General features: G+C 44.2%; 1 protein-coding gene across 4 annotated transcripts in view; it reads left to right on the forward strand.

The window, feature by feature from the left end:
* The window catches only part of AVEN (apoptosis and caspase activation inhibitor), a 731,650-nt gene that overhangs the window by 671,428 nt on the left and 33,707 nt on the right, over window positions 1-26,515 (forward strand). For all 4 annotated transcript variants that reach the window (XM_063948021.1, XM_063948022.1, XM_063948020.1 and 1 more), the window contains exon 3: window positions 6,931-7,001. In XM_063948021.1, coding sequence (XP_063804091.1) covers window positions 6,931-7,001 — 71 coding nt within the window. The remainder of the gene's footprint in view (window positions 1-6,930; window positions 7,002-26,515) is intronic.

Here is a 26,515-nt window from a genome sequence, read left to right on the forward strand (position 1 = left end):
TTTTTTTCAGTTATCTCCAGCTCCGTCACGCCCTCCGGTCCCAGTTTGCTGAGTCTCCCCCACGAATCCTCCCATTTCCCATCAAGACCTTTGTGGCTACTTTGGGTTGAGCTAAGATGGTCTCCCTGGCGTATGGATATTTGCTTACTAAGCTCCATGCGGACCCTCTGACACGTCTCCGTGGAAGGTGGGAGGAGGATATGGGTTTAATAGCTGAGGAGGACTGGGCCCTTGCTCTGGAATACCCTGCCAAGGTTGCCAAGTCTCTCAGATTTCAGCAAATTCAATTCTTCATTTTACACAGAACATATATGACTCCAGCTAGACTGGCTACTTTTGGTACAGGCGTATCTGGCCTTTGTCCTAAATGCGAGGGGGAGGTGGGAACATTTTGGCATCTACTGTGGGATTGCCCGAGGCTGAGGGTGTTCTGGTTGGGGGTTAGGTCAATTCTGGAGAGTACGGGAGTGACTGGCAGACTGCTTACCCCTCAATTCTGTATTCTGGGGATGGGATGCTCTACTTCTATGTCTGTTTCGTTAGGTCTTTATGCTCATAGTGTATGTGCCTTGGCTAAGGTTTGCATTGCGAGGCTATGGATGGCCCCTAGAGCCCCTTTGGTTTCTGCGCTTCAGACCTTAATCAATGATACAATAATTAAAGAAAGATATGTATATATGAAACAAAACGCATCAGCCAAATTCGAGAGGGTCTGGTCTCCATGGCTTGACTCCCCCAATTCTCACCCGATCCCATAACTATAGAGGATACTGAAGTGCTAATTTTCCAAGATTTACTGTTTCATGATGTATTTGAGACGCTTGGCGGCTGAGCCCTGCGTGGTCGTCTATTCAACAGCACGATTAATGTGGTCCTGAGTCAGGATATTCCTTCTCACTTTGCTTCTGTTTTTTGTTTTTCTTTTCTTTTTTTTTCTTTTTCTTTTTATGTTTCCTATTGGTTAGTTTAAGGGCGTTAATATAAAAGTTAAATGTGGATTTATATATATATGGCTACTGATTTTGCAGACCTAACGGATCTGCACAACAGGGAATTTTCTGTACTATACCCTTATAGACATGTCCTGATACTCCACAGTTGTGAAATTACTTCAATAATGAGGTTCTGATTCAAAGTTAACTGATTTATTTTTTGTGATGTGCTAATGCTCTGCAATGTCTGTACCTTATTCTCCAGACTGTTGAATAAAAATTACTTTATTAAAATCACTTCCTAATTCTCCCTCACCCAACCCATAAACCAATATTAATGCACAAGATCTTACTTCCTACTTCAAGGACAAGATTGATCAGATCCAAGATGAAATGGTATGCTCTGCCTCAGTCAATTACCTGCTCAATTCCCTATCTGAACCCTCTGGCATTTTTTCTTCACTTGATCCCAAAAATGAAGATTAACAAATTAAGATGAAGAATCAACACTCTTCTGATCCTGCTACTCTACTACCTCTGCTCTTGATCCTGTACCCTCACAGATAAGTAATGCTCTTCCCAACCGTAACTAAAATCTGTAATCTCTCTCTCTCTACTGGTATTTTTCACCATTAAAGCATGCAGTGATTACTCCCATTCTGAAAAAAACCCCAAAATTCTGAGCCAAACTCTCTCTCAAACTATTGTCCCATCTCTCAGCTACCATAACCCTCCACTGAGTGACCTGCCTACACTCGCCTCACACACTTTCTTAACTCACACAACTTATTGGACCAACTTAAGTCAGGCTTTCGTTCCCAACATTCCACAGAGACAGCACTAACTGAAGTAGTGAATGATCTGGTCACTGCTTAGTCAAAAAGCCACTACTCACTTCTTATTCTTCTAGATCTCTCTGCTGCTTATGACACTGTTGACCACTCTCTTCTCATACAAACCCTTCAATCCCTAGATTTTCAGGACACAACCCTATCTTGCTTCTCATTCTGCCTATCTAATCACTCTTTCAGTGTCCCCTTCTCTGATTCCACCTCCTCTTTGCTACCTCTCTCAGTTGGAGTATCACAATGCTCAGTCTCAACTCATCTGTTTTTCTCAAACTATACCACATTTCTTGGCAAACTAATCAGCTCTTTTGGATTTCAGTATCTTATGTATGTGGATGATACTCAAATCTACCTATCCTTCCTGGATTTGTCACCATCTATATTGGTCCGTGTCCTGAATGTCTTTCTGCCGTTTTATCTTGGATGTCATCTTGCCACCTCAAACTTAAAATTTCCAAAATAGAGTTAATTATATTTCTACCAACCAATAGTAGTTACAAACATACATATCTATCACTGTTGAGAAATCGTCAATCAATCCTACTAAGCTCTCTGCCTAGGCGTCATCCGTGACTCTGAACTGTCCTTTGTTCCCCACAATCAATCTACCTCTAAATCTTGCTATATGCATCTACAAAGTTTATCCAAAATACGACCATACCTTACACAAGACAAAGCAAAAACTCTAATCCATGCACTCATTATCTCCTACACTGATTATTGCAATAGTCTTCTTATTGGTCTTACAGTATCAAAAAGAGAATCTTATCACTACAATCCATTCTGATTGCAGCTGCGAGGCTAATCTTCCTCACTAGACGTTCATCTTTAGATCCATTCTGTCAGTCCCTCCATTGGTTACCTGTATTCTACCGTATTCACTATAAACTTTTTCAACTCACACATAAGTCCATTAACCAAACTACACCAACGCTTATCTCAAAATATCTCTTAAACTGACCTCTTCGCTTTTCACAAGATGTACGTCTCTAATCCACACTCATTTGCTCCTATTCACGATTGCAGGACTTTCTTTGGGGTGCACCTACTTTGTGGAATGCCGTCCCACGAACAATAAGACTCTCGTCTAGTCTCCAAACCTTCAAGAATTCCCTGAAAACTTACCTCTTCAGGCAGGCTTATCAAATTCCAGAACCGCCCACATAACCTTCATAAATTTTCCTATCTAATTACATCTCCAAGTACAGTTCACAGATATCCTCACATATACTTTCATTTTCCCATCATTCTGACCCTAGGCCAACATTCCTGTGTGACCGTATACAGCCAACCAAGAACCTTTGCAATCTGGTGGACCATTATGCATTAGATAACACCTATCCTTGTGTATCAATGCCTACTTCCCTATGGATTCAGTATAATATGCCGATAAACAGTGTGCCTGTGGTCAGAATACCGATAGCGGTAACCCAAACATCAAAATACCAACAGCGCCCAGAAAGTACCCTAACCATCCCCTACTCTAAACCCTCCCTTGTGGGTGCCTAATGCTCCCCGGTGGTGCCTAACCCTAACCCTCCCTTCCTCTCTGCCTAATCCTAACCTCCCATTGAAAGTGCCTAACCCTAACCCCCCTCCCTTGTACCTAACCATAACCTTCCCGTCCCTGCACCCTAACCCCACTTCTTGTGTGTAAACCTACCCTGAACCCCCCCCCCTCCCTTGGCAAGACGGGAGTGCCTCCCGCTGTAGGAACGATAGGGATTCCGAGCATCTGTATTTTATTGCTAGGATCTGAGCACTGTCAGGAATTAGATGCCGGGCTTATGGTGCCCTTCGGGATTCCAGCGTTGGTATTTTGTCCGGCGGGATCCCATCCAACAGCATTTTAACTACATCCCTTCCCTTTAGCTTGTAAGCTTGCGAGAAGAGCCTTCCTACCTCTATGTCTGTCTGTTATTACCCGGTTTTGTTTTATCACTGTTATTTCCAATTGTTTTGTTTTGATTTATTCTATCACTGTTGTTTCCTGTTGTAAAGTGCTACATAAATTTACTGGGCTATATAAGAAACTATTAATAAATAAATCTCCAAAACAGGCCCAGTATGCAGCGGTTAGTACATACCAAAAGTGGTCCACAGAAGGACTTATGATAGGATCATTGGCGCCCAAGTCTCATTGGAGTGCATGGAAAGTGAAGGCTAGAGCATCTGGTTTTATCCCAGTGTAGCTACTGTAGCACACAAAAAGTTAATGCTGGTTATTATAGGAAGGTATCAGAGCACACTGCACATTGCTGCATACAGGGCTGCGTAGCCACAGACCCGGTCGGTGTGCCCATGCTGACCTCTGTCCACCATCGAAAGCGAATGCGAGCATCAGAACTGGACCATGGAGCAATAGAAGAAGGTGGCCTAGTTTGATGAAATATGTTTTACATCATACGGATGGCCAGGTGCATGTGCATCATTTACCTGGGGAAGAGATGTCACCAGGTTGCACCATGGGCAGAAGGCAAGCCGGAGGAGACAGCATGATGCTCTGGGAAAACCTTGGATTGTGGCATTTATATGGATGTTACTTTGCCACTTACCACCTGCCTAAATATTGTTGAAGGTCAAGTAGACTCCTTCATGGAAATACACTGCTCAAAAAAATAAAGGGAACACTAAAATAACACATCCTAGATCTGAATGAATGAAATATTCTTATTAAATACTTTGTTCTTTACATAGTTGAATGTGCTGACAACAAAATCACACAAAAATGATCAATGGAAATCAAATTTATTAACCCATGGAGGTCTGGATTTGGAGTCACCCTCAAAATTAAAGTGGAAAAACACACTACAGGCTGATCCAACTTTGATGTAATGTCCTTAAAACAAGTCAAAATGAGGATCAGCAGTGTGTGTGGCCTCCACGTGCCTGTATGACCTCCCTACAATGCCTGGGCATGCTCCTGATAAGGTGGCGGATGGTTTCCTGAGGGATCTCCTCCCAGACCTGGACTAAAGCATCCACCAACTCCTGGACAGTCTGTGGTGCAACGTGGCGTTGGTGGATGGAGCGAGACATGATGTCCCAGATGTGCTCAATTGGATTCAGGTCTGGGGAACGGGAGGGCCAGTCCATAGCATCAATGCCTTCGTCTTGCAGGAACTGCTGACACACTCCAGCCACATGAGGTCTAGCATTGTCCTGCATTAGGAGGAACCCAGGGCCAACCGCACCAGCATATGGTCTCACAAGGGGTCCGAGGATCTCATCTTGGTACATAATGGCAGTCAGGCTACCTCTGGCGAGCACATGGAGGGCTGTGCGGCCACCCAAAGAAATGCCACCCCACACCATTACTGACCCACTGCCAAACCGGTCATGCAGGCAGCAGAACGTTCTCCTTGGCGTCTCCAGACTCTGTCACATGTGCTCAGTGAGAACCTGCTTTCATATGTGAAGAGCACAGGGCGCCTGTGGCGAATTTGCCAATCTTGGTGTTCTCTGGCAAATGCCAAATGTCCTGTACGGTGCTGGGCTGTAAGCTCAACCCCCACCTGTGGACGTCGGGCCCTCGTACCACCCTCATGGAGTCTGTTTCTGATCGTTTGAGTAGACACATGCACATTTCGGCTTGCTGGAGGTCATTTTGCAGGGCTCTGGCAGTGCTCCTCCTGTTCCTCCTTGCACAAAGGCGGAGGTAGCGGTCCTGCTGCTGGGTTGTTGCCCTCCTACGGCCTCCTCCACGTCTCCTGATGTACTGGCCTGTCTCCTGGTAGCGCCTCCATGCTCTGGACACTACGCTGACAGACCAAGCAAACCTTCTTGCCACAGCTCGCATTTACTGTATGTGCCATCCTGTATGAGCTGCACTACCTGATCCACTTGTGTGGGTTGTAGACTCCGTCTCATGCTACCACTAGAGTGAAAGCACCGCCAGCTTTCAAAAGTGACCAAAACATCAGCCAGAAAGCATAGGAGCTGAGAAGTGGTCTGTGGTCACCACCTGCAGAACAACTCCTTTATTGGGGGTGTCTTGCTAATTGCCTATAATTTCCACCTGTTGTCTATTCCATTTGCACAACAGCATTTGAAATTGATTGTCAATCAGTGTTGCTTCCTAAGTGGAAAGTTTGATTTCACAGAAGCGTGATTGACTTGGAGTTACATTGTGTTGTTTAAGTGTTCCCTTTATTTTTTTGAGCAGTGTACTATTCCCTGATGGCAGTGGCCTCTTTCAGCAGGTTAATGCACCCTGCTACACTGCAAAAATTGTTCAGAAATGGTATGAAGAGTTTCAACTTGTTGATTAACCTCCAAATTCCCCAGATCTCAAGCTGATGAAGCATCTGTGGCAGGCCTGGCCAACTTGTGGCTCTCCAGCTGCTGTGAAACTACATGTCCCAGCATGCTCTGCCACAGTTTTCCTATCAGGGAATGCTAAAATTGCAGCAGGGTATGCTGGGATGTGCAGTTTCACAGCAGCTGGAGAGCCACAGTTTGGCCAGTCCTGATCTGTGGGATGTGCTGGAAAAACAGGTTCAAGCCATGCATGCCCCATCTCACAGTTTAGGACTTAAATATATTAAAATATGGGTGAACATAAAGATGTAAATATTTCTAGTTCTGTTCTGTGTTGCACATAGGTGACCTGTGCAGATATGTATTTATTTTTTTCTCTTTCAATTAACAACTTAACTATCTAAACATTTTTACCTAAAATGTCCCCAGAATTGTTGAATTATTTATTTTATTTTATTTTTTTTAACATTTTATTATGAATTTATCTAAAGAAGACCCGATTCAGTATAATTTGCAGGTTTGTTAATAAAATCACACTAAATATGGATTAAATAGCTCTTATTTACAAACAGTTTTGCAAACCAGTGATTAGTAAATTTGCTGTTTGTATACTTGTCTATGTAAAAGAATAGAAAGTTGGTCCGATCATCCAAAGACGTCATTTAGACGTTTTTTGTTTTTTTTTGGTTTGAACTTTAGTAAATGGGTGGATTGCAAAACTGTCAGACAAAAGACAAAAAAAAATACAAATACGACCTTTAGTAAATATACCCCTAAGCCCTTGTAAACCACCTGGAATAGGAGACTGATTTTTTTTTGCCATTGTATAGCTTGTTAAAAAGTCCACTTATTCTTTTTGTCTTACCTGAATGTTTTATTTTGTCTCTCAGGGGATGCCTTTACCCAGTTCAGGTTTGCTGATGAAAGAGAGTGGGCTGCTGAGAAGCTAAGCACTACACAGGTTAGTCTGCTGTACATTTGTGTGACCGAGAGATGTGTTGGCAGTCTGAAATGGGAATTCTAATTATGCTAATTTGTTATCCTCTGCTGTAAAATGGGCTACATATGTGTAGGTTGTGTTGGCCAGTTCTGCTTTTTATTCTAAAGTTTCCTGGCAGATTTCATCAGGCCATAAATGAGAAGCGTTTTACTCAGCTCAGCACCTAAATAACAATGTGTAAGTGGTCTTATGTCACACATTGTATTACACATGATCTTCCCTAAAATTGTGATATTCACATATATCCAAAGCTGTATAAAAAGCATAGTAGTAAACGCTATATATATGTATTTAAATTTTGATGATAAAATATATTCTATAGTATAGTGCAAGACCATTAATACAGTTACTGAGCAAGATGTATGCAAGTAATGTTAACAATCACAATCAGTGCCGTAACTAGACATTTTAGCGCTGTGTGCAAGAAATGCCATCAGCGCCCCCCCCCCCCCTTTAACGTAAACCAGTGGCAGTGCGCGCAGTAGGCACGCGCAAAGAATATAGGGGTGTGGCTTCGCGGGAAAGGGGAGTGGCCACAAAATAATACCAATTCATATAATGGTGCACAGTAGTCTCCATTATTCAAATTACGCCGCACAGTAGCGCCACTACACCAGGTAGAGCCCCTTTTACACCTTACGGCGGACAGATTCCCCTTTTTCACATTACGGCAGACAGATTCCCCTTTTTACACATTAGGGCAGACAGCGTCCCCTTTTTACACATTACGGCAGACAGCGTCCCCTCTTTACACATTACGGCAGACAGCGTCCCCCTTTTTTACACATTACGGCAGACAGCGTCCCCTTTTTACACATTAAGGCAGACAGCGTCCCCTTTTTTACACATTACGGCAGACAGCGTCCCCCTTTTACACATTACGGCAGACAGCGTCCCTCTTTTTACACATTACGGCAGACAGCGTCCCCTCTTTACACATTATGGCAGACAGCGTCCCTCTTTACACATTACGGCAGACAGCGTCCCCCTTTTTTACACATTACGGCAGACAGCGTCCCCCTTTTTACACATTAAGGCAGACAGCGTTCCCTTTTTTACACATTACGGCAGACAGCGTCCCCCTTTTACACATTACGGCAGACAGCGTCACCCTTTTTACACATTACGGCAGACAGCGTCCCATATAAACATACACATATACACACTCACACACACATTACATACATAGACACAAACATAAAGCAACACAGAGGGCCAAAAATTCCAATTTTATAAACCGCAGCATAATAAAAAAAAACAACATTATGACAGCAGGATGATTTAAACAAAAAATAAAAAAATACAGCTAGCTTACTTTTTTTCTCTGCAGCTGGTAAGCTGCTTGTGGCACTCTGCTGGCTGGCTACACAAACTCTTCTTTCCTGCAGCCTGCGTGCCCAGCCAATGACTGAGCCGCAGGCTGCACCTTGACACCATTGGACAGCTGAGCCGTCGCTCAGCTGTCCTGAACTTCTATGCGGCGCTGGAGCCTCTGCTGTTTGGTTGCCAGGGCAACCTACAGGGAGCCGTCGGAGGAGTGCAGCGCCGCAGATCGGAGGCTCTGACCGCGACCGCCACCTGCCCAATCACCCGCCGATCAGTGAGCCTCCTCAAGGACGGGCAGTGGGAGCACAGCCAGGGGGAATATGAGCTCTAACTAGGTGTGCGCTGTGGGCAATGCCCCTTCAGCACACACCTAGTTCCGGCGCTGATCACAATACATTGTAATCTTGGGAATGCAATCATTTTGCTGGCTGTCGGGATCCTGGCGGTCAGAATACCAACCTGGAAAGCCCGACACCTGGTGAAATGATGGCGGATTGATTCTTGACTGCCCCCCGGAATCCCCACTTTTGTGGTGGTCAACGCCACCACCCGAGGGGGAATAGATTAGTGTGGCGAACGAAGGTCGCCACAGGGCCTGAAGCGTGGTGTGCACAGCGAGCCCCCGAGGGGACACACCACACTCACCGCCGGTATTCCGGCTGTCGGGATTCTGGCGTCAGTCTGTTTCCAATTAGCTTAGTCAGTAATTACTCACCTTCTGAAGCAGGGTCTTCTTCATCCAGCGTCAAAAACCAGTCCTCTGCAGTAGCAGCGAGTTTGTGAGGTATGTGAGTTTGGGGAAGTGTGTATGACTGTAGGTGTGTGTATGAGGCGATCTCTGGTTTGTGTGACCCCCCCACCCCGGAGCAGGCTGCTGGGAGAACTACATCTCCCTGCAGCCTTGGAGCCTCCCAGCGGCCACTGAAACTCTCAGAAGCCCCCTCTCCAATCGGAAGGTGGAGGGGATCACATCTAGAGAGCACTGGACAGGTATGTTTTTGTTTTTTGGGTTTTTTATGCGCCACAGGGTTTTCAGCTCTGAAAACCCCACAACCACTTTTTTTTAATTGGATACCGTGGCTATCGGTTGCGTGTATATCCATACAGTACTGTAACATTTTACTCAAATCTAGTTTCATATTTGTGCTGTGGAATCCTGTCTTTGTTATCCCTGTGTGGCTGAATTCGGACTCTGTTTCCATTCCCCAATTCGGACTACCTTTACTCACACACATTCCTGTAAAAACTGAACAGTTTGGTATGGGGTGAATTCCAGAGCATTTAAAAGCATTCCTGTGAAGTGTAATATAGCAAGAAGGCAGGTGTTTTAGGATCTGTCTGCCCAGAGATAAGGCAACGTGACAGCCAAGTGGCAGGGATTCAAGTGATGGTTACAGAAATTAGATGTGATCTCTAAACTGCAATCATTAGCAGCTGCCTCTTCACTAAGCCAACGTTGCCTCCAGTCGATTCTCAATGACTTTGGTGACTTACAGGTTTGTGCTTAGGGGGTGTCTGAAATGCCCTGGTCTGAGAACAAAGTGCAGATAAGCAGCAACTCATGTCTGGGACTTTAATTCTCACCTGAAACGCAATGAACTTTAAAAGCGCAGCTGAGGGACAGCCTTCTGTCGCCTTTAATCCCAATGGTTCTGTCTGCATCACTTAGCATTTCCCTCCCTGTTACAGCTGCATACTAATAGGATGTCAATGATGATTTTAAAAAGTGTCGACGGTTGATGGGCAGCTCTCTCTGACTGCATGATGCATTTAGGCTATATGCCAAAACTCGGCACTTTGTATAAATATTAATATATTGATTGAATTAGAAGTTGGGATTATTCATTAGATAGCATTTGCTGACTAATGCTGTAGCGGGTTTTTTCATCTCTCAGTAAATGTTGTATTGTCATTTGGTTCTGTTCTGTTGGTCACAATAAATGTTATATTGGCTGAGGGACATAGTACTGTGCCCTGATGAAAGTCAACACTATAGTGAACCTGAATACAGTACATCATTTAGCAATGTACACTACAGGTCTCCTTTCATCACACTTTTCTTTCTGCTCTGTCTGATCTTCAATTTTTGAGTTTGTAACTGATGATTGGACCCATTTTCTGTAGTTTTTACTGTCATTTACAAAGACTTTAAAGAAACAGTACAATAAATAACCCCTTCTGAAATGGACATGCTCCTATATAAAGAATATTCTATGATTACTAGCAGTCAAACCCCCTTCCCTATAACCCTGTGTGGGGAGCTGGGGGTGCACTCCACTCTGTCCATAGCTACCCATTAGAACTCTGTCGAAGAGATTCTTTAGAGTTTTATTGTAGAGGTGACATTGCTATTGGCTACAAGATAGGCAGGAAATACACCCGGCCAATATGATTGTGTTCAGTTCTCTACCTGATACATGGATTCCAGCCACAGCCATCAGGGTCTGTAGGTGGGCTGGACTAAAATTGTTCTTGCCCATGGGGAAGGTGTCCCATGACGCCCAGTTCACCCCTTGCCCTGCTCCTTCCTGCACTCCGTGTGCTTCTGCAGGAACAGGCTGCATAGATAGCTGTGGCTGAGGAGCATACAGAGGATGTTGCCCATCCAATGTGATGCTTTAAAAAAAAAAAAAAAAGATCAGGGGGGATGCGTATAAAACCTCTCTCTGCTCCTCGACCAACAAACATTTCCAAATAGCATGCATTCTAACTAAGGTAGCTTGCTCCTTGTAGGATACACCATTGCTGCTTGCTGGAAACGTGCTTGGCTGTGATTAATCACCAAAAAATGTGTCCATCAACAGCAGCTCCTTACTGAGACTTGGATTTTCTGTCCTCTTTTTTTTTAAACTGGAGAAATGGTCCCACAAAGAGCAGTGATGGATATAACAAAGAGTTTGATGTGCTTGACAAATGGGCAACTAGCATCAGGCTATGCATGGACACTCACATCATGCTGTTTCATTTTCAGGTCATGCCTACTGGGCACTGGTGTCAAGCATACAAATACTGTGTGCAACCCACCTAGAGAATACCAGCCCTGAACTGAATAGCTCCCTTGGTCCTCTTAAGAAAGGAGAGTCACAATCTCTGTATCTCTTGCCTCTTTGTGGTAATAGATGCCTGTTAGCTAGCCAGTTACTGTAGCACTACAGTAGAATATAGAAGTGATTCAACATTGCCAAGGGAGAGACTTGGACCAAAACATAGTGGGGGGAGAAAAATGTTGTTAGTAACTAGATGAAGGAGTTATATTCAAGTTACTCAAGTAGTCTGGAGGCAAATTAGAGGAGAGAAATAAATCGGTAGTTTGCAATAAAGGTGGGTCAAGAAATAGCTTCTTTAAATTGGTTAGATGAGCCATGGTGTGCCATTGGAAAGAGGTCAGTGAATAAGTAGGCATGAAGAGATGAGAGCAAGCAGAGAGGTTGGGAGTATATATGGTCAAGAGGGCAGGTTCTGTATCAGTCACTAATACTCCTTTTACAGTGCTGCTAAAAACCCGGGTCATTGCAATGATAAGCTGGTGGTGGCTAGGTGTGCAAGGGTTTTCCCAGTTCCAATTATCCAACCCGGCTAGCTTGCAGGGTTGGTCCGAGGAAGTACCCGTTCACTGCAAAGAGAAGAGGTGGTACTTGTAGATTATCTGACATTACCAACCCGGAGTTTTGCCAGGCTGCCTGTCTGGAAGAGGTCTCACCGAGTTGCACCCAGGAAGGAACCGTGCACAATTCCCGGGTGCGACTCGGAATTTAGGTATAAAAGCAATACAAGATGCTCTCTGTATTGTATATTGGTCAATAAGGTGATCTCTGTATTGTATAGTGGTCTCCAAGGTACTCTCTTTATGGTATATAGGGCACTAAGATGCTCTCTTTATTGTGTATTGGTCACTAAGTTATTCTGTGCATTTTTTATATTGGTCTCTAAGATGATCTCTGTGTTGTATATTAGTCACTAAGGTGCCTTTTGTATTGTGGTGCTTTTTGTATTGTGTATTTGTCACGAAGATGCTCTCTGTATTATATGTTGGTCACTAAGATGATTTCAGAATTCTGTAGTGACCACTAAGGTGATTTATGTGTTGCAGAATGGTCACTAGAGTAGTCTCTGCACTGAATACTAGTCAGACGGTATTGTGTTGTGTTGTATTTACTTAGAGCACTTTGACATCTCAAAACAGGTTGAGTCTCACTTATCCACAGTTCCAAAATCTGAAATAATCAAAATCTGAAATTTTTGATTGCTCACTGAGATATTGACACCTTTGGATTTTGATAATTCAGTGTACACAAACTTTGTTTCATGCACAAAACTATTACCAATGTTGTATAGAATTACCTTCATGAGATGCCTGTCACGAGTGGGACGCCAGGTCTTGTGTAAGTCTGCTAGCGCCTGGCATCTTTTTTTGCCGAAAATGAGTATTAGTCGCTACTAGGACACACGAGGAGACTGTGCTGATTAGTTTGCTATGCGACACTTGTATATTGTGCGTGACTGAGTCACGCACAGAACAGAACATGTATTGCAAAAAGCTGCTGCTGCTACATTGTAGCACTTCATGTACAGCTTCAGAGACTCAGTCACATACAGATAAACAGGTGTCATTTTTCATATTCAGATCGGTCTCTGGCATTGAGACTAAGATGCATTTTCGATGAAAAAGACGCGTAACACTAGCAGAGTCTCAAGGGACCTGGAGCACCGCAAGGGACGGTTTATCGAGACTGCAGCAATGATGTATGCTAACGCATCTACTGTATAAATTAATTTTGCATATATGTACACACACTTTGTTTCATGCACAAAATTCTTAAAATATTGTTTAACCACTTAACTGACGATTTATTTCGCCGAAAACCGCTCCGAAATTGTCGGTTTTTTTTTTAAGAGTGAATTAGGTGAAGAACATGACTTTAATCCTATCCCAAATGATTTTAGTTAAAAAAAGGAAAAAAAAATATTTTTGTTTAAAAAAAGATGTTTTAAAACATCGAAACATCGATCGGGAACATCGCGACCATCGCGGCTTTCATTTTAAAAGCCCGACAACCCGTAGGTATACAGGTGGGGGGGGGGGGTGGCTTGGGAGAGTTCATTTACTCTCCCCAGCGGCTGCCATTGTCTGCAGCCGCTGTAGGGGGGATCCTGCCGTGCTGACAGCAGCAGTGGAGGGAAGTTTCTCTTCCCTGCCGCTGCTAACACTCTCTATCTGACTGGTCGCATCCTGTGCGACCAGGTCAGATAGAGCACTTGCAGGCATGGTCACATCAGCCAGGCAAGTGGTTAAAATGACTTTCAGGCTGTGTCAGAGTCTCCCAAACTTTTCATTACAGTCCTGTTTTTATGTTTATCCCTGCTTGAGCACAGGTGACTTAATCAGTAACTCAGTCGATTTGATTTAATCATTTGGACTCATCAAGCATGGATATCCTTAAAACCTGGTGTGTAATGTCTGACTTTGGGAAACTCTGGGCCATGTGTATATGGTGTATATGAAACAAATGCATTTCATGTTTAGAGTTGATTTCCAGCCCCAAGATATCTCATTATGGTAAGCAAATATTCCAAAATACTTCTGGTCCAAGAATTTCATATATGGGAGACTCCGCCTATATTTTCGGGGTTAGTATGAAACCCCTACAATCAAAATCCCGACAACAATTGACTGGTGGTCAAAATACAGATAAGGTCAAAATACCGACAAGGTCAAAATACCGACATTTAAAATATCAACAAGGTCAAAATACCAACATTTAAAATGTCGACAGGTCCAAAGGTCGACCCAAGGTTTTTTTCCCCACATGTGTGTGTATGTTGACATAGGTCGACATAGACACCGTATAAGTGTACCACATCCCCTCGTATGGCTTGCTGCGCTCGCCATGCTTCGGGGATGGTGACTTGCTGCACTCGGCACAATGAAAAACTCACTTCGACTTTTCGACATTTTACATGACGGTATTTTGACCTTGGCGGTATTTTAAATGTCGGTATTTTGACCATGTTGGGATTTTGACCATGTCGGAATGTTGACCGTCGGTCAATAGCTGTCGGTATTTTGATAATTGGGATTTTGATTGTAGGTAAATTGACCGCATCCCTGTATTTTCATATGTTTGACATCTAATTAGTCAAGAAGGCAACGAGGCGAGGACCGGGAGGTTATTGGACTCTGAAGCCACCTCGCAAAGATCAGTGAGTATATGAAGATATTAGGAAGGGGGGATCATTAAATATATTTTATAAAGTGGGGTTGAAAGAAGTTTATTAAATATATACTGTAAGGTGTGGTGTGAGGGTGGGACGGCGTAATCACAGCAATAGGAAGCTCTGACGGTCTTCCTCTCTCTTCTGTCTGCTATATAAGGTAAGACCTTGTTTATATTATTCATGTCCTGGCAAAATGTTATCATTTAAAATGAAACGTTGACTGACCAGCATGTAACAGGCAGCTTCCTGCTGCTTCTTACACCAGCCCTGCTGTGATATACAAAGTGCTGTGAGTGCTGCATATTTATCGATTGCCATATATCTATATCTATACTGCCAGCACGACCCACTCAGCGAGGGTATGCACAGCAGGGAGGCGCTTGGCTGGAGAGGTGCTTTCCCTGCTCTGCTACCCTGCTGTTGCTGTCACTGTGCCTGTCAAACTGTATGATAGGCAGCAGTACTGGAAGTGCAGCACCCCACTGGATAGGGTGGCAGCAGGTAAGGTGGCGGGGCTGTGCACTGCCCACACTCAGTCATGCTCACTCTATGTGACTCGTACAGGCTGCAAAACAATGATGCTGCAGAGTTTCCTGGCCGGGCACACCTGGGAGCAGTCACCTGACCCGCCGCAGGTGTAATGGCCCCAGCCCTGCAGGTCTGGTAGTGACAGGAGGAGAGACCATGAGAGGGCGGGAGGGCTGGAGAGGTGACAGGAGGAGAGAGCAGTAGAGGTGACAGGAGGGGAGGGCATGAGAGGTTACAGATGGGGAGAGCAAGAGAGGTGACAGAAGGGGAAAGCGGCAGAGGTGATAGGAGAGAAGGGCATGGGGGACTGGAGAGGTGACAAGAGGAGAGAGCAGTAGAGGTGACAGGAGTGGAGAGCAGGAGATGTTACAGGAGGCAAGAGCAGGTGAAGTGACAGGAGGGAGGGGTAGGATAAGTGATATGGGGGGCAAGAGAGGTTACAGGAGGAGGAACAAAATAAATGATAGGTGGAGGGGCAGAAGTGGTGACAGAAGGGGAGAGCAGGATAAGCGGCAGGAGAGAGGGGCAGGATACGTGATAGTGGGGGAGAGGTGACAGGAAGGGATGGATGGAAAGATTTCAGGAGATGGGGGAGTGGTGACAAGAGGCGAGAGCAGGAGCCAGGTGTAACAAGTATAATGGCAGAAAGAAGTATTCCAGTAATATTCTAGTAAATGGCAACCAGGGCCTCCGCAACCCACTCAGCAAGGGCATGTATTGCAGGGAGACACTGGGCTGGAGGGGTTCACTACGATCTGCCGGCGGCCGGCCTCCCGGCGACCAGCATACCGGCGCCGGGAGGCCGGCCGCCGGCTTACCGACAGTGCGGCGAGCGCAAATGAGCCCCTTGCGGGCTCACTGCGCTCGCCACGCTGCGGGCACGGTGGCGCGCTACGTGCGCCACACTATTCTATTCTCCCTCCAGGGGGGTCGTGGACCCCCACAAGGGAGAATAAGTGTCGGTATGCCGGCGGTCGGGCTCCCGGCGCCGGTATGCTGGTCGCCGGGAGCCCGACCGCCGGCATACTGAAGACCACCCGGGCTGGAGAGGTGCTCTCCCCACTCTGCTACCCTGCTGCTGTTGCCAGCTGCTGTTGTGCTTGTCAAACTGACAGACAGCAATGCCAGCAGCATGAAGCATGGCTCCTAGTGTCGGGTCCCTCTGGCTTCCTCCTTCCTCTCTCCTCCCCACTGCACCCTTTAAGCTTATGACAGGCAGTGGTGCCAGCAGCTCGACGCGGCGAATCTGCAGTCTCCAAACCACCCACTGATCTTCCGTGTAAGACTGCACTCTCCCCTCTCTGTTACCTTCTTTTGGGCATTGTGTACAAGTGGCACTATTACTGTATGTGTATGGCATTACTAATGTGGGCATTATGTATGTAAGTGGATCTACTGTGGGCATTATGTGTAAAGGGCACCTGTACAGTGGGCATTATGTGTATAAGCAGCACTACTATGGGTATTATGTGTGTAAGTGGCATTACTACTGTGGGCACTGTGTGTAAGCGGCACTACTGTGGGCATTATGTGTATAAGCGGCCCTACTTCGGGCCCATTGTGAGGCACTACTGCAGGCATTATGTGTAACTGGCATTAGGTGTATCAGGGGCACTACTGCTGTCGGTATTATGTGTACATGGCATTACTACTGTGGGCATAAGGTGTAAAAGCAGCATTACTACTGTGGGCCATGGCCGTAACTAGCGGTGTGCCAGTGGTGCATGGCACACAGCGCATATGCACTGTGAACGCAGGACCACTGGCAACACCCGCCGGGCCACACCACTGCGGCCTCATTGTGAGGTCCATCCAGCCACCCGGCCAGCTCACACACCATCTCAGCTCAGCTGAGCTGCAGTGCATTACGCAGCTACCTCTTCTTACATAGTTAGCCAGACAGCGCTGCAGCTCACCCACCCTGCCTCCCCCTACTCTCCTCCGCGTGTTCTGGGAGAGTTGACATCTCTCACAGACCGCCCCCAGCCCACCCACAGTGCCCTGCGAAGAGCCGCAGCGTAGGGCGGGAAGGACAAGAGGGCTGTCGGCTGGTCAAACTTACGTATAATACACTCTCACTCTCTCTCTCTCAAAAGGGGGGACTCTGTCTGCCGTAATGTGTAAAGAGGGGGACTCTGCCTGCCGTAATGTGTAAAGAGGGGTTCTGTCTGGAGTAATGTGTAAAAAGGAGGACTCTGCTGCTGTAATGTACAAAAAGGGGGACTCTGCCTGCTGTAATGTGTAAAAAGGGGGTTCTGTCTGGAGTAATTTGTATAAGGAGCTCTACCTGGTGTAATGTGTGTAAGTGGCACTACTGTGTGGAGTAATTTGAATAATGGAGGATAATGTGCTATGTAATACTGTATGAATTTGTATTATTTTTCGACCACGCCCCTTATGCGTGAAGCCACACCGCTATATATATTTATGTGTGCCTTTGACGCGCACTGTCCCGATTTTAAACATGGGGGGTACCAAATCCCCTTTCTGGCACAGGGCACCAAAATGTCTAGTTACGGAACTCCTGTGGGCATTGTGTGTATAAGGGGTACTTCTACTGTGGGCATTGTGTATAAGGGTCACTACTGTTGACATTGTGTATAAGGGGCACTACTGTGTAATGTAACATGAATAAGAGCAGTGGCGTAAGTTCGTCCCAGTTGCCCGGAGGCAAGATAAATATTGGTGCCCCCCCTATTTCCTATATTAAGATAAATAAATGTGTGTGTGTGTGTGTGTGTGTGTGTGTGTGGTGTTCTGAAAAAAATGTATATACTGTATTTATACATTTAATTGTCTTTTATTTTAAATCACACATTTCTTAGCAGTCATACCCAGGATTAGAACCCATGACCTGTTACGCTGACAGCAGACACTTTACTGATGGATCTATTTGCTCCTGTAGAGGAAGCATGAGAATTCTAACTATATAAAGCTACGTGTAATTGTCAGAGAAGTAACTTCATATAGTTAAAATTCTCATATTTCCTATACAGGAGCAAACAGCTTCATCAGTAAGGTGACTGCTTCCAGTGTAATAGGTCGTGGTTTCTAATCCTGGGTGTGACACTTGTAAAATGTGTATATTCAGTATAATAAAGTGGGTGTGATTTGTAAGGTGCGGGGACCAGTAAGGAAGTCGGCCACTGAAAAGACAGCGACAGATATCAATTAACTTAATTCAATGGTGTCACAGAATGGGAGGAGAGGTGCCCCCCTTCAGAGCAGGAGCCCGGCGGCAGATGACTCCGTTGCCTCCCAGAGTTCTGCCTCTGAATAAGAGGCACTACTGTGTGTCATAATGTGAATAAGGGATACTATTATTTGGTGTAATATGAATCAGGGGCACTACGTGCGGTATAATGTGAATAAGATTGTGCTACTGTGTGGCTTAATTAGGAATGTGGATACTATTGTGTGGCCACGTTCCTTCCTTGTGAGACCACACCCCTTTTTTCCGATGTGCGCCGAAGGTGCTTTTTATCCCTCTCTAAATAATGGGAAGGTGCAAATTATCTATCTATCTATCTATCTATCTATCTATCTATCTATCTATCTATCTATCTATCTATCTATCTATCTATATACACACATATATATATATATATATGCATTACAAAAAATAAGCTTCTTATTTACATGAATTAAATTGGTTATCCAAATGACAGCAGCATAGTAGATATAAAAAAGTAAACATGTCACTTATCATGTCCATAGGGGTCTCCGCATGCTGGATCCTCCCCCGTTAGCCCGACAGCTGTTTCGGTGGTATTCCACCATTCTCAAGAGCATCACAATCCATACTGCACAAAGTTGGCCCATAAGTAGCAGAGCACCTGTCATTAACAGTGTGATCCTAATCACCTGTGCTCATCACATCTCACCACCATTCCCGCTTGCATAGGCTCCAGGTTAGCTCAGTCCTCCGGCATTTACGACTGTGGACCGCACGCCGTCCGCTGTTGGAACGCACTTCCGGTTTCATAATGCAGTGCGGCGCTGAGGTCGTTTCCTGTCCTTGAGCTGCAAGCCTCATCCCGCTGGAACGCATTTCCGGGTATAACCTCAACATATATACCGCAACACACGTGATGCGGTAGCGGCGGCTAGCTGCCGTTCTACAAAATAGGAGTTCAGGTTATGACACGCAAGCTGGTTAGGTAGATTAACCATTTCATTCACAGCATGCTGCATTTCTCAATAACGAACTCCCATGCTAAAGCTAATCTAGATAACCTGGAGTTCAACATAGTGAACAGACATTTTGGTTCCAACTGATTTACTATAGCATTCTCACATGTACTGTATATTAAACTCTGTCACCATATCATTATTTCTATTGGATTAGACCAAATATAATTGTATATATCAGGTCAGGAACAGCTAAGAGAGTGTGCTAAACCGGTGGCCTTGATCACATGGGCCTGACAGGCGCCCATACCATTCTGGACCAACTATATGTCATACAAACAAAAGGAAAAAATAAATAAAACAAAGAACAAGTGCAAAACATATCCAAATAGCCTTGTATCACTACTGGCAATAATTGCCCCAATAGTGCTTTAGACATTAAAGATATACATAGAGACTAGTGAATATCACCAGAGAAACACTCAATATCCGGTACATATGTCATATTGATCAACATAAAAAGAATTCCCCTAACGAGTAGCCCTCACTTTAGCACTCTAGCGCTTGACTAGTTATAAGAATACATTAAGATTTAGTCCCTCATTTAGACCATCTGGAGAGACGCAGTTAAATTTATAAATAAGTTCACATTCTCTCTGGAGTAACATCTTGTATCGATCTCCACCCCTTTTTATGAGGGGTTTAATCTGATCCAAGGGCATAAATTTAAAGTGGAGGCCCACAGATGCCCCGGAGAAATAGAGAAGGTGCTTAGAAAAATTAAGCGGTCAATTTCTTTTTCCTTTCTCTCACCCTGCAACAGCATTTCTCTGTCAAGTGAAAAGCATCTCTCAATTGCATCTTCAAATTCCTTTTTATGGTAACCCCTTTGAATAAAGTCCTCTCCCATTTTATGGCGTGCTACCCTTAAATTAGTGTCATCAGAAGTGATTCTTACCGCTCGTAGTAGTTGAAAGTATGGTAATCCTTGTTTTAAAGGTTTCGGATGAAAGCGGTCTGCAAGTAATACAGTATTCTTATCAGTAAGTTTCCTAAAGATAGATGTTTGGAATGTCCCATTTTTAATCAGTACCGTGATATCCAAAATATCTATACTAAGAGGGCTTCTCGTTTGGGTTAATCTAATGGTGCCTGTGAGACTGTTTAAAAAGTAAATAAACCCGTAGGGTTCTCGACTTAGTTGAATGGGTGTCTTGTACCAAATCGCCATTTCTCCTCCTCTCGACGCTGAAAAGGCGTTTGATAGACTCCATTGGGAGTACATGTATCAAGTCAGTGAACACGCTTATTAGGTTCTATGCCTTTGATACTTCCACCTCCTAGGATGCTTCCTTTGGACACCGGGTTTTCATACCCGCTAAGGCGTATCCCCTCCCTTGAGGAACTGCTTTAGGACATCACCCGATGTTTTCCCTGAGGAACACAGTGTACCCTGCTGCAGAAAAGGAGAGTTACGGTAGACTTACCATGGTTAACTCTCTTTCTGCGAGGTACACTAGGTTCCACAGGGCGCCCACCCTGACACACCTAGCTTCTATGGGTTTGTATGGCATTAGCCGCTGGTCCCTTCTCCTGTCGTGAGAATGTGGTTTTATGTGACTAACATCTACCTTCTCTCTTACCTGCTCCTACATTGGACTGTTAACGAAACTGAGCTCACAGTGCCTGGAGGCGGGGATACAGAGGAGTCCCCAATGCATCCTGGGACAGCCTAAAGCTTTAGCCTGTTGTTGTCTCTGGATCAAGATCCACTCTACACCCGATGTTTTCCCTGTGGAACCCAGTGTACCTCGCAGGAAGAGAGTTAACCATGGTAAGTCTACCATAAATCTCCTTATTTTATGATTACTGTATTTACAAAAACTAAATAGACAAACAAGTCTCTAAGTAGTTAACACTGTTTGTTAGAAAGGATTATGAAAATGTATTCTTGAACATGTCATTGTATTTTTAATATAAGAAGTTTTTTAATATTTGGGTGTACATGTATCTCAGGTACAGGACTAACAGAGCATCCTCAGTTCATATCCATAAACCTATTGAAATATCTACTAAATAAGAGCGCTCCTCACATTTTCCTATATATATATATATATATATATATATATATATATATATACACACACACACACACACACACACACACACACACACACACACACACACACACACACAACAAAGAGCCTAATTTCCAATTGAATGCATAACTTAAAATATATATGCAGTATATCCTTACTTACATACAAAACAGGGTGAGAGCTTGAATGTTGCTCTGCACCCCACCAGCACAAATCCCCACGCTGCTGGGGAACTTCCTTCTTACAGCCTGCGTGCTCAGCCAGTCACTGAGCCGCAGGCTGCAGCTCAACTTCCTGTCAGGTGGCTGAGCCATTCCGCAGCAGGCTGCGCAGCTGTGATGAGTGGTGGCTGGGTTGTCAGTGGGGAGGGGAGCGCAGTGCTGCGGATCGGATTACAGATCAGATCTCCGGTGGTTGGCGGGGGGGGGGGATATTTACCCCCGGAACCCCCCTCCCTTAATCTGGCTGTGCCTGAATGTAATGGATTTTGCTGAAGAGTATTTCCCTAAAATGACCTCGTAGTACTCCCATATATCATATACAAATTAATGCCATAGGTTTGTTAGGACAAACAAGTGCAATGCACAACCATATTTCCCCCACAGCAGGTCATATTTATTTTCAGCAAATACATGGGTATATGTATGTAGAACGCATAGTTTTGTTCAAAAATTTAAAGCCCTACTTACAGTATTAATTTTGACAAGGATTTTAAATTTAGTTTTAGTTGCTTTTTTTGTTGTTGTTGTTGCTTTGTTTTAGTCAAGATTTAATCAGTTTTCATTTTAGTCCTGAAATAAATGCTTTATGTTACAATTTTAGTAAATAAAATGAACACTTGCTCTGATTTTGGTTTTCCCCAAGTACATAACAACTACATAATGTGAATAAGGAACAATCAGAAAAGATTGCTTGACACTTCAGGGAGTCAGGGAGATTGCTTCTATTTCAGGGGGTCTCCCTGACATTCATGGAGAGTTAGCAAGTATGCATAATAATACAGTATCTGAACAAGGGACTGCCCTTCCATTGGGAGATTATTACTTTCACCTGTAATAATGAAATAAAAATCAGGCACAGAATGGTTTAAAAGCTCCATATAAAATGAATCTATTTCTGTCTCTACTGTACGAAAAAGTGAGATACAATTCTAGCATTGCTGCAGTCACAGCTGAACAATCTGTTTTGGTGAGCAGTGCGGCACTGCCTGTAGCTGAGGGCACACATGTTTCCATGACAACAGACATGCTTTGCACTAATCAGCTATTATTAAACACTCCCTAACTGCATTACACAACAGGTGAGTATACAAGCTTTGCCTGTGTCCAGTCCCTCTGTGCTTAAAGTAATAAGTATGTTCCCAGTAGACTGAACCATATATAAATATAGTAGAACTACTTAAAATGAATTCTGCCAATATTCGCAGTGAGTTGCTAATAAAATATTTAAACCAAATTTGAGGATTAACAAATAAACAACTCAGTGTCTTTGAATACTATAGAGAAAGCTGAAAATCTCTTCACTGTATACATATTGCAAGTGGGTATCTTATCTATAATTGAACTATTCCACTATCATGAATGTGACAAACATACTTTACATTCATATTGTGGCAGTATAACCAGAGATGGTGTTGGTGAGCAGCATATTCTGTGTGGGGCAGGAGGGATTCGTCAACACAGCGAAGAAAAGGAGTGTGGGAACACACCAAGAGGCTGGCTTTTGCACAGAACTTATATAGGACTAAAGCAGTGATACAGGCCAGATGACCAGTGTTCAGCCTGTGGGACACAGAGATGACCCTCTATTGTAACTGTGAAGCTGTGACATGCAGCCCGGCCAGCTAGAGACCAGCCCGGAGCCTGTTATATCCTGCAGGAAGCAGTACTGCGACTGTATATGGGAACAGCTGTGGCAGCTCAAAACCATAGACGAGGATGAAGCCTGTTTTACTCTGCAGTAAGCAGAGTGTTAAGGTGCATACACACTAGGCGATGTGCTCCATGAGTGACATCACCTAGTGTACCCCCCTCCTGGCCCGGGCCGGCCAAACACGGACATACACGCTGTGAGATATCGCTAGCAATCATGCACAGTGACATCATGCCGCGGCTGGCCCGAACATGCAGCATCTGACGACATTGCCGACATCGATGGTCATTAACAACCCACGGGCTGCTCATCGGCCATCGTCAGCAGCATACACACTGGGCGATATTGTAAACGATATCGTTCAGGAAGGTAAAAATGAGCAATATCGGCTACAAAATCGCCTAGTGTGTACACACCTTAAGACTCTTGTGAGAGACAATGTTTGCAGGTTATCTGATCACTTATAGTTAGAGCTCAAGAAGTGAGAGAGCTGCCCTGAATGTTGTTTTGTTTCTGTTTACGTACGCTGACCGTAAAGCACTTTTCATTTATTTACTGGAAAAGCTGTCTGTGGATCCTGATTTTGCCCTTCACCAAATACACCCCTCTACTGAGATAATTACCCCACATCATTACAATATATAAATAAGACAATATACTGTAGGTCTTAAATGCAGACTCTGAGATCAAGCTGTATTTTATAAAGTAAAATAGAGTACTAAAATAAATATTAGCAGAGAATATATAATATGTTTGTAACATCTGATTATGTGCCGGTCGTCACATCAGACATGCATTATTTCTTCTTTAAAGTCCTGTGAATCATATATAATAGACGTGCTGTAATTGTATTTACAGGTTGGCAAAGGCACGCCTCTCTTGGCGTGCCAGGTCCTGGGCAACTCAATTTATTCTCCCAAAATGTCGTTTCATTTGCACAAATAAAATTATAAGCGACAAAACTACTTTGTCCACAGTGATCCAGAGACCAGGGAATCCGACTGTCCATGTGGGAACAAGGGGTTATTCTGTAAAGGAGTTTTCAGGGATGGATGTTTGAAAAGGGCACACTTCTTGGCCATTGTTTCTTTTACCTGTCAGCTTCACACGTGTCTAATTTTACCTGCTCACACATATGAATCCAGCCTTACCGATGATCTGCGAGCTGAGCACCCAATATTTTATTAGCAAATCGCAGTGATAACCTATCTTTGGTATCGCCAAAATAGTTATTACCCAGGGTTCAGTATCCGCTGCCAATTCTGATAGGCCTATTGCAGTCATTGCTTTTAGGGGATCTAAACACCAACTACAGTACCTATTGATTGGCTGCTGCTATTAATGAAGGCAGGTGTTTGAGATTCAAGGTTTTATTTCAGTAGTTCACAGTGAATTGATTATTAAATAATACCAATACAATGTGTATTATGCATGAATCATTTATACCCCTTTTATATTACAAAGTCGAGTCGCACCTGGTATTTTGTACACGGGTCCATCCCGGATGCGACCCGGCTGAGACTCCTTTCAGACTGGCGGCTAGACATGGCATACTGCTGAGTCGGCGACGTCACCACAGGTGAAGTGCTGGCGCTTGGAGATTATATAATCTCTAAGCGCCGGTGCTTCCTGTGTTGTGAGCGGGTCCCGGGTGGCATTGTCCCAGATTACCTGTTCACACTGCACAGCGGCCTGCGTAGGTCCAGGGTTCAACCCTGGTAACTACCCAGGTAGAACTGCTCGGATAGTTACCCAGGTAGAAATGCTCGGATAGTTACCCAGGTAGAAATGCTCGGATAGTTACCGAGGTAGAAATGTACGGATAGTTACCCAGGTAGAAATGCTCGGATAGTTACCCAGGTAGAAATGCTCGGATAGTTACCCAGGTAGAAATGCTCGGATAGTTACCCAGGTAGAAATGCTCGGATAGTTACCCAGGTAGAAATGCTCGGATAGTTACCCAGGTAGAAATGCTTGGATAGTTACCCAGGTAGAAATGCTCGTATAGTTACCCAGGTAGAAATGCTTGGATAGTTACCCAGGTAGAAATGCTCGGATAGTTACCCAGGTAGTTACTTTTTCAAAAGTAGTTGTATCGCTATAAACTGCAAGAAGCGAAAATACTAAATTGATAGCGTACACTGACCATTGAGGCTTGGATACTTACACAGTACATATGTATGCGACTTAAGCTGGGTACACACCTGACGACAGTGTGACCCAGCAACGCAATGTAATGATACATTGCACCACCATACACACTACACAATCCACTGTATGACGGAGCAATGTACCGTTACATGCTGCATGTAACAATACCACATTGGCGGTGGAATCGTCCCATTGGACATGCAGCACATCCCATGAATGACGGCAGTCAATGACAGGGCAAACACACTATATGATGGTAGTACAAATTGTCCAAATGTATAAATATCACATGATTTATCATATAGTGTGTATGCAGCGTAAGTCACAAATCTGTGTAAAAAAGAAAAAGTTCCAATACATGCGACTATTGATATTCCTTCCACCATGTTCCATAATGCTGAATGTGCAACAGTCGCAGAATACCATCTCTAGTACACTGTGAGCAGCTATGATGCGACTACGCTGCAATATTTAGTGAAGAGTACGCTAAGCTGCCCTTGTCGGACCGTCTCAGTTGCGCCAGGCGCTCACTCTATTTGGTGTAAAGCTGCTATGTGTGTGAGGACAGATCTGTAGTCAGTTCATGTGTGGCAGACATCTTGGTCATGTAGGTAATCCCTGCAACGTTACACTGTATTTCACCTGATAGACCTTCCTACTGTATGTGCCTGAAGTTAGAATAAATTAATGTTCAGTCAGATTAAGGAGTGACAATGTACCTGTGACACGTTCCACAAAATGGTATGTTGGATTCACAGTCTGAGTATGTGGTAAAATAACCATGGTTTAAATGTGATGTAACCACCATTTTATTTTCATTTCTGTTGTGTTTGTCCAAAGTAAATTTCAGGACATGAGTGTGTGTTTCACAGTGCAGCATTTAGTGGCATTTCTGCAAGGGTTCACTAATGGGTTTAAATACTCTATAGTAGAACAGTCCAGGTGAGAACTACATTATGGTACACAGAAAAATGATTCTTATATTATAGACCTATAACGCTTCCTGTAGCAGTGTGACTGTGTGACAAAAAGATGCTGGGTCGTGTTCAATGGGTACCTTAGATATGCATTGTCAACATTACGATCATATCAACATTTCATCAATGTCTACATTATCACCATATCAACATAATGGAGCTGACATGCAGTGTC

Source organism: Pseudophryne corroboree, chromosome 12, assembly GCF_028390025.1.
Source record: "Pseudophryne corroboree isolate aPseCor3 chromosome 12, aPseCor3.hap2, whole genome shotgun sequence".
NCBI classification, from domain to species: Eukaryota; Metazoa; Chordata; class Amphibia; order Anura; family Myobatrachidae; genus Pseudophryne; species Pseudophryne corroboree.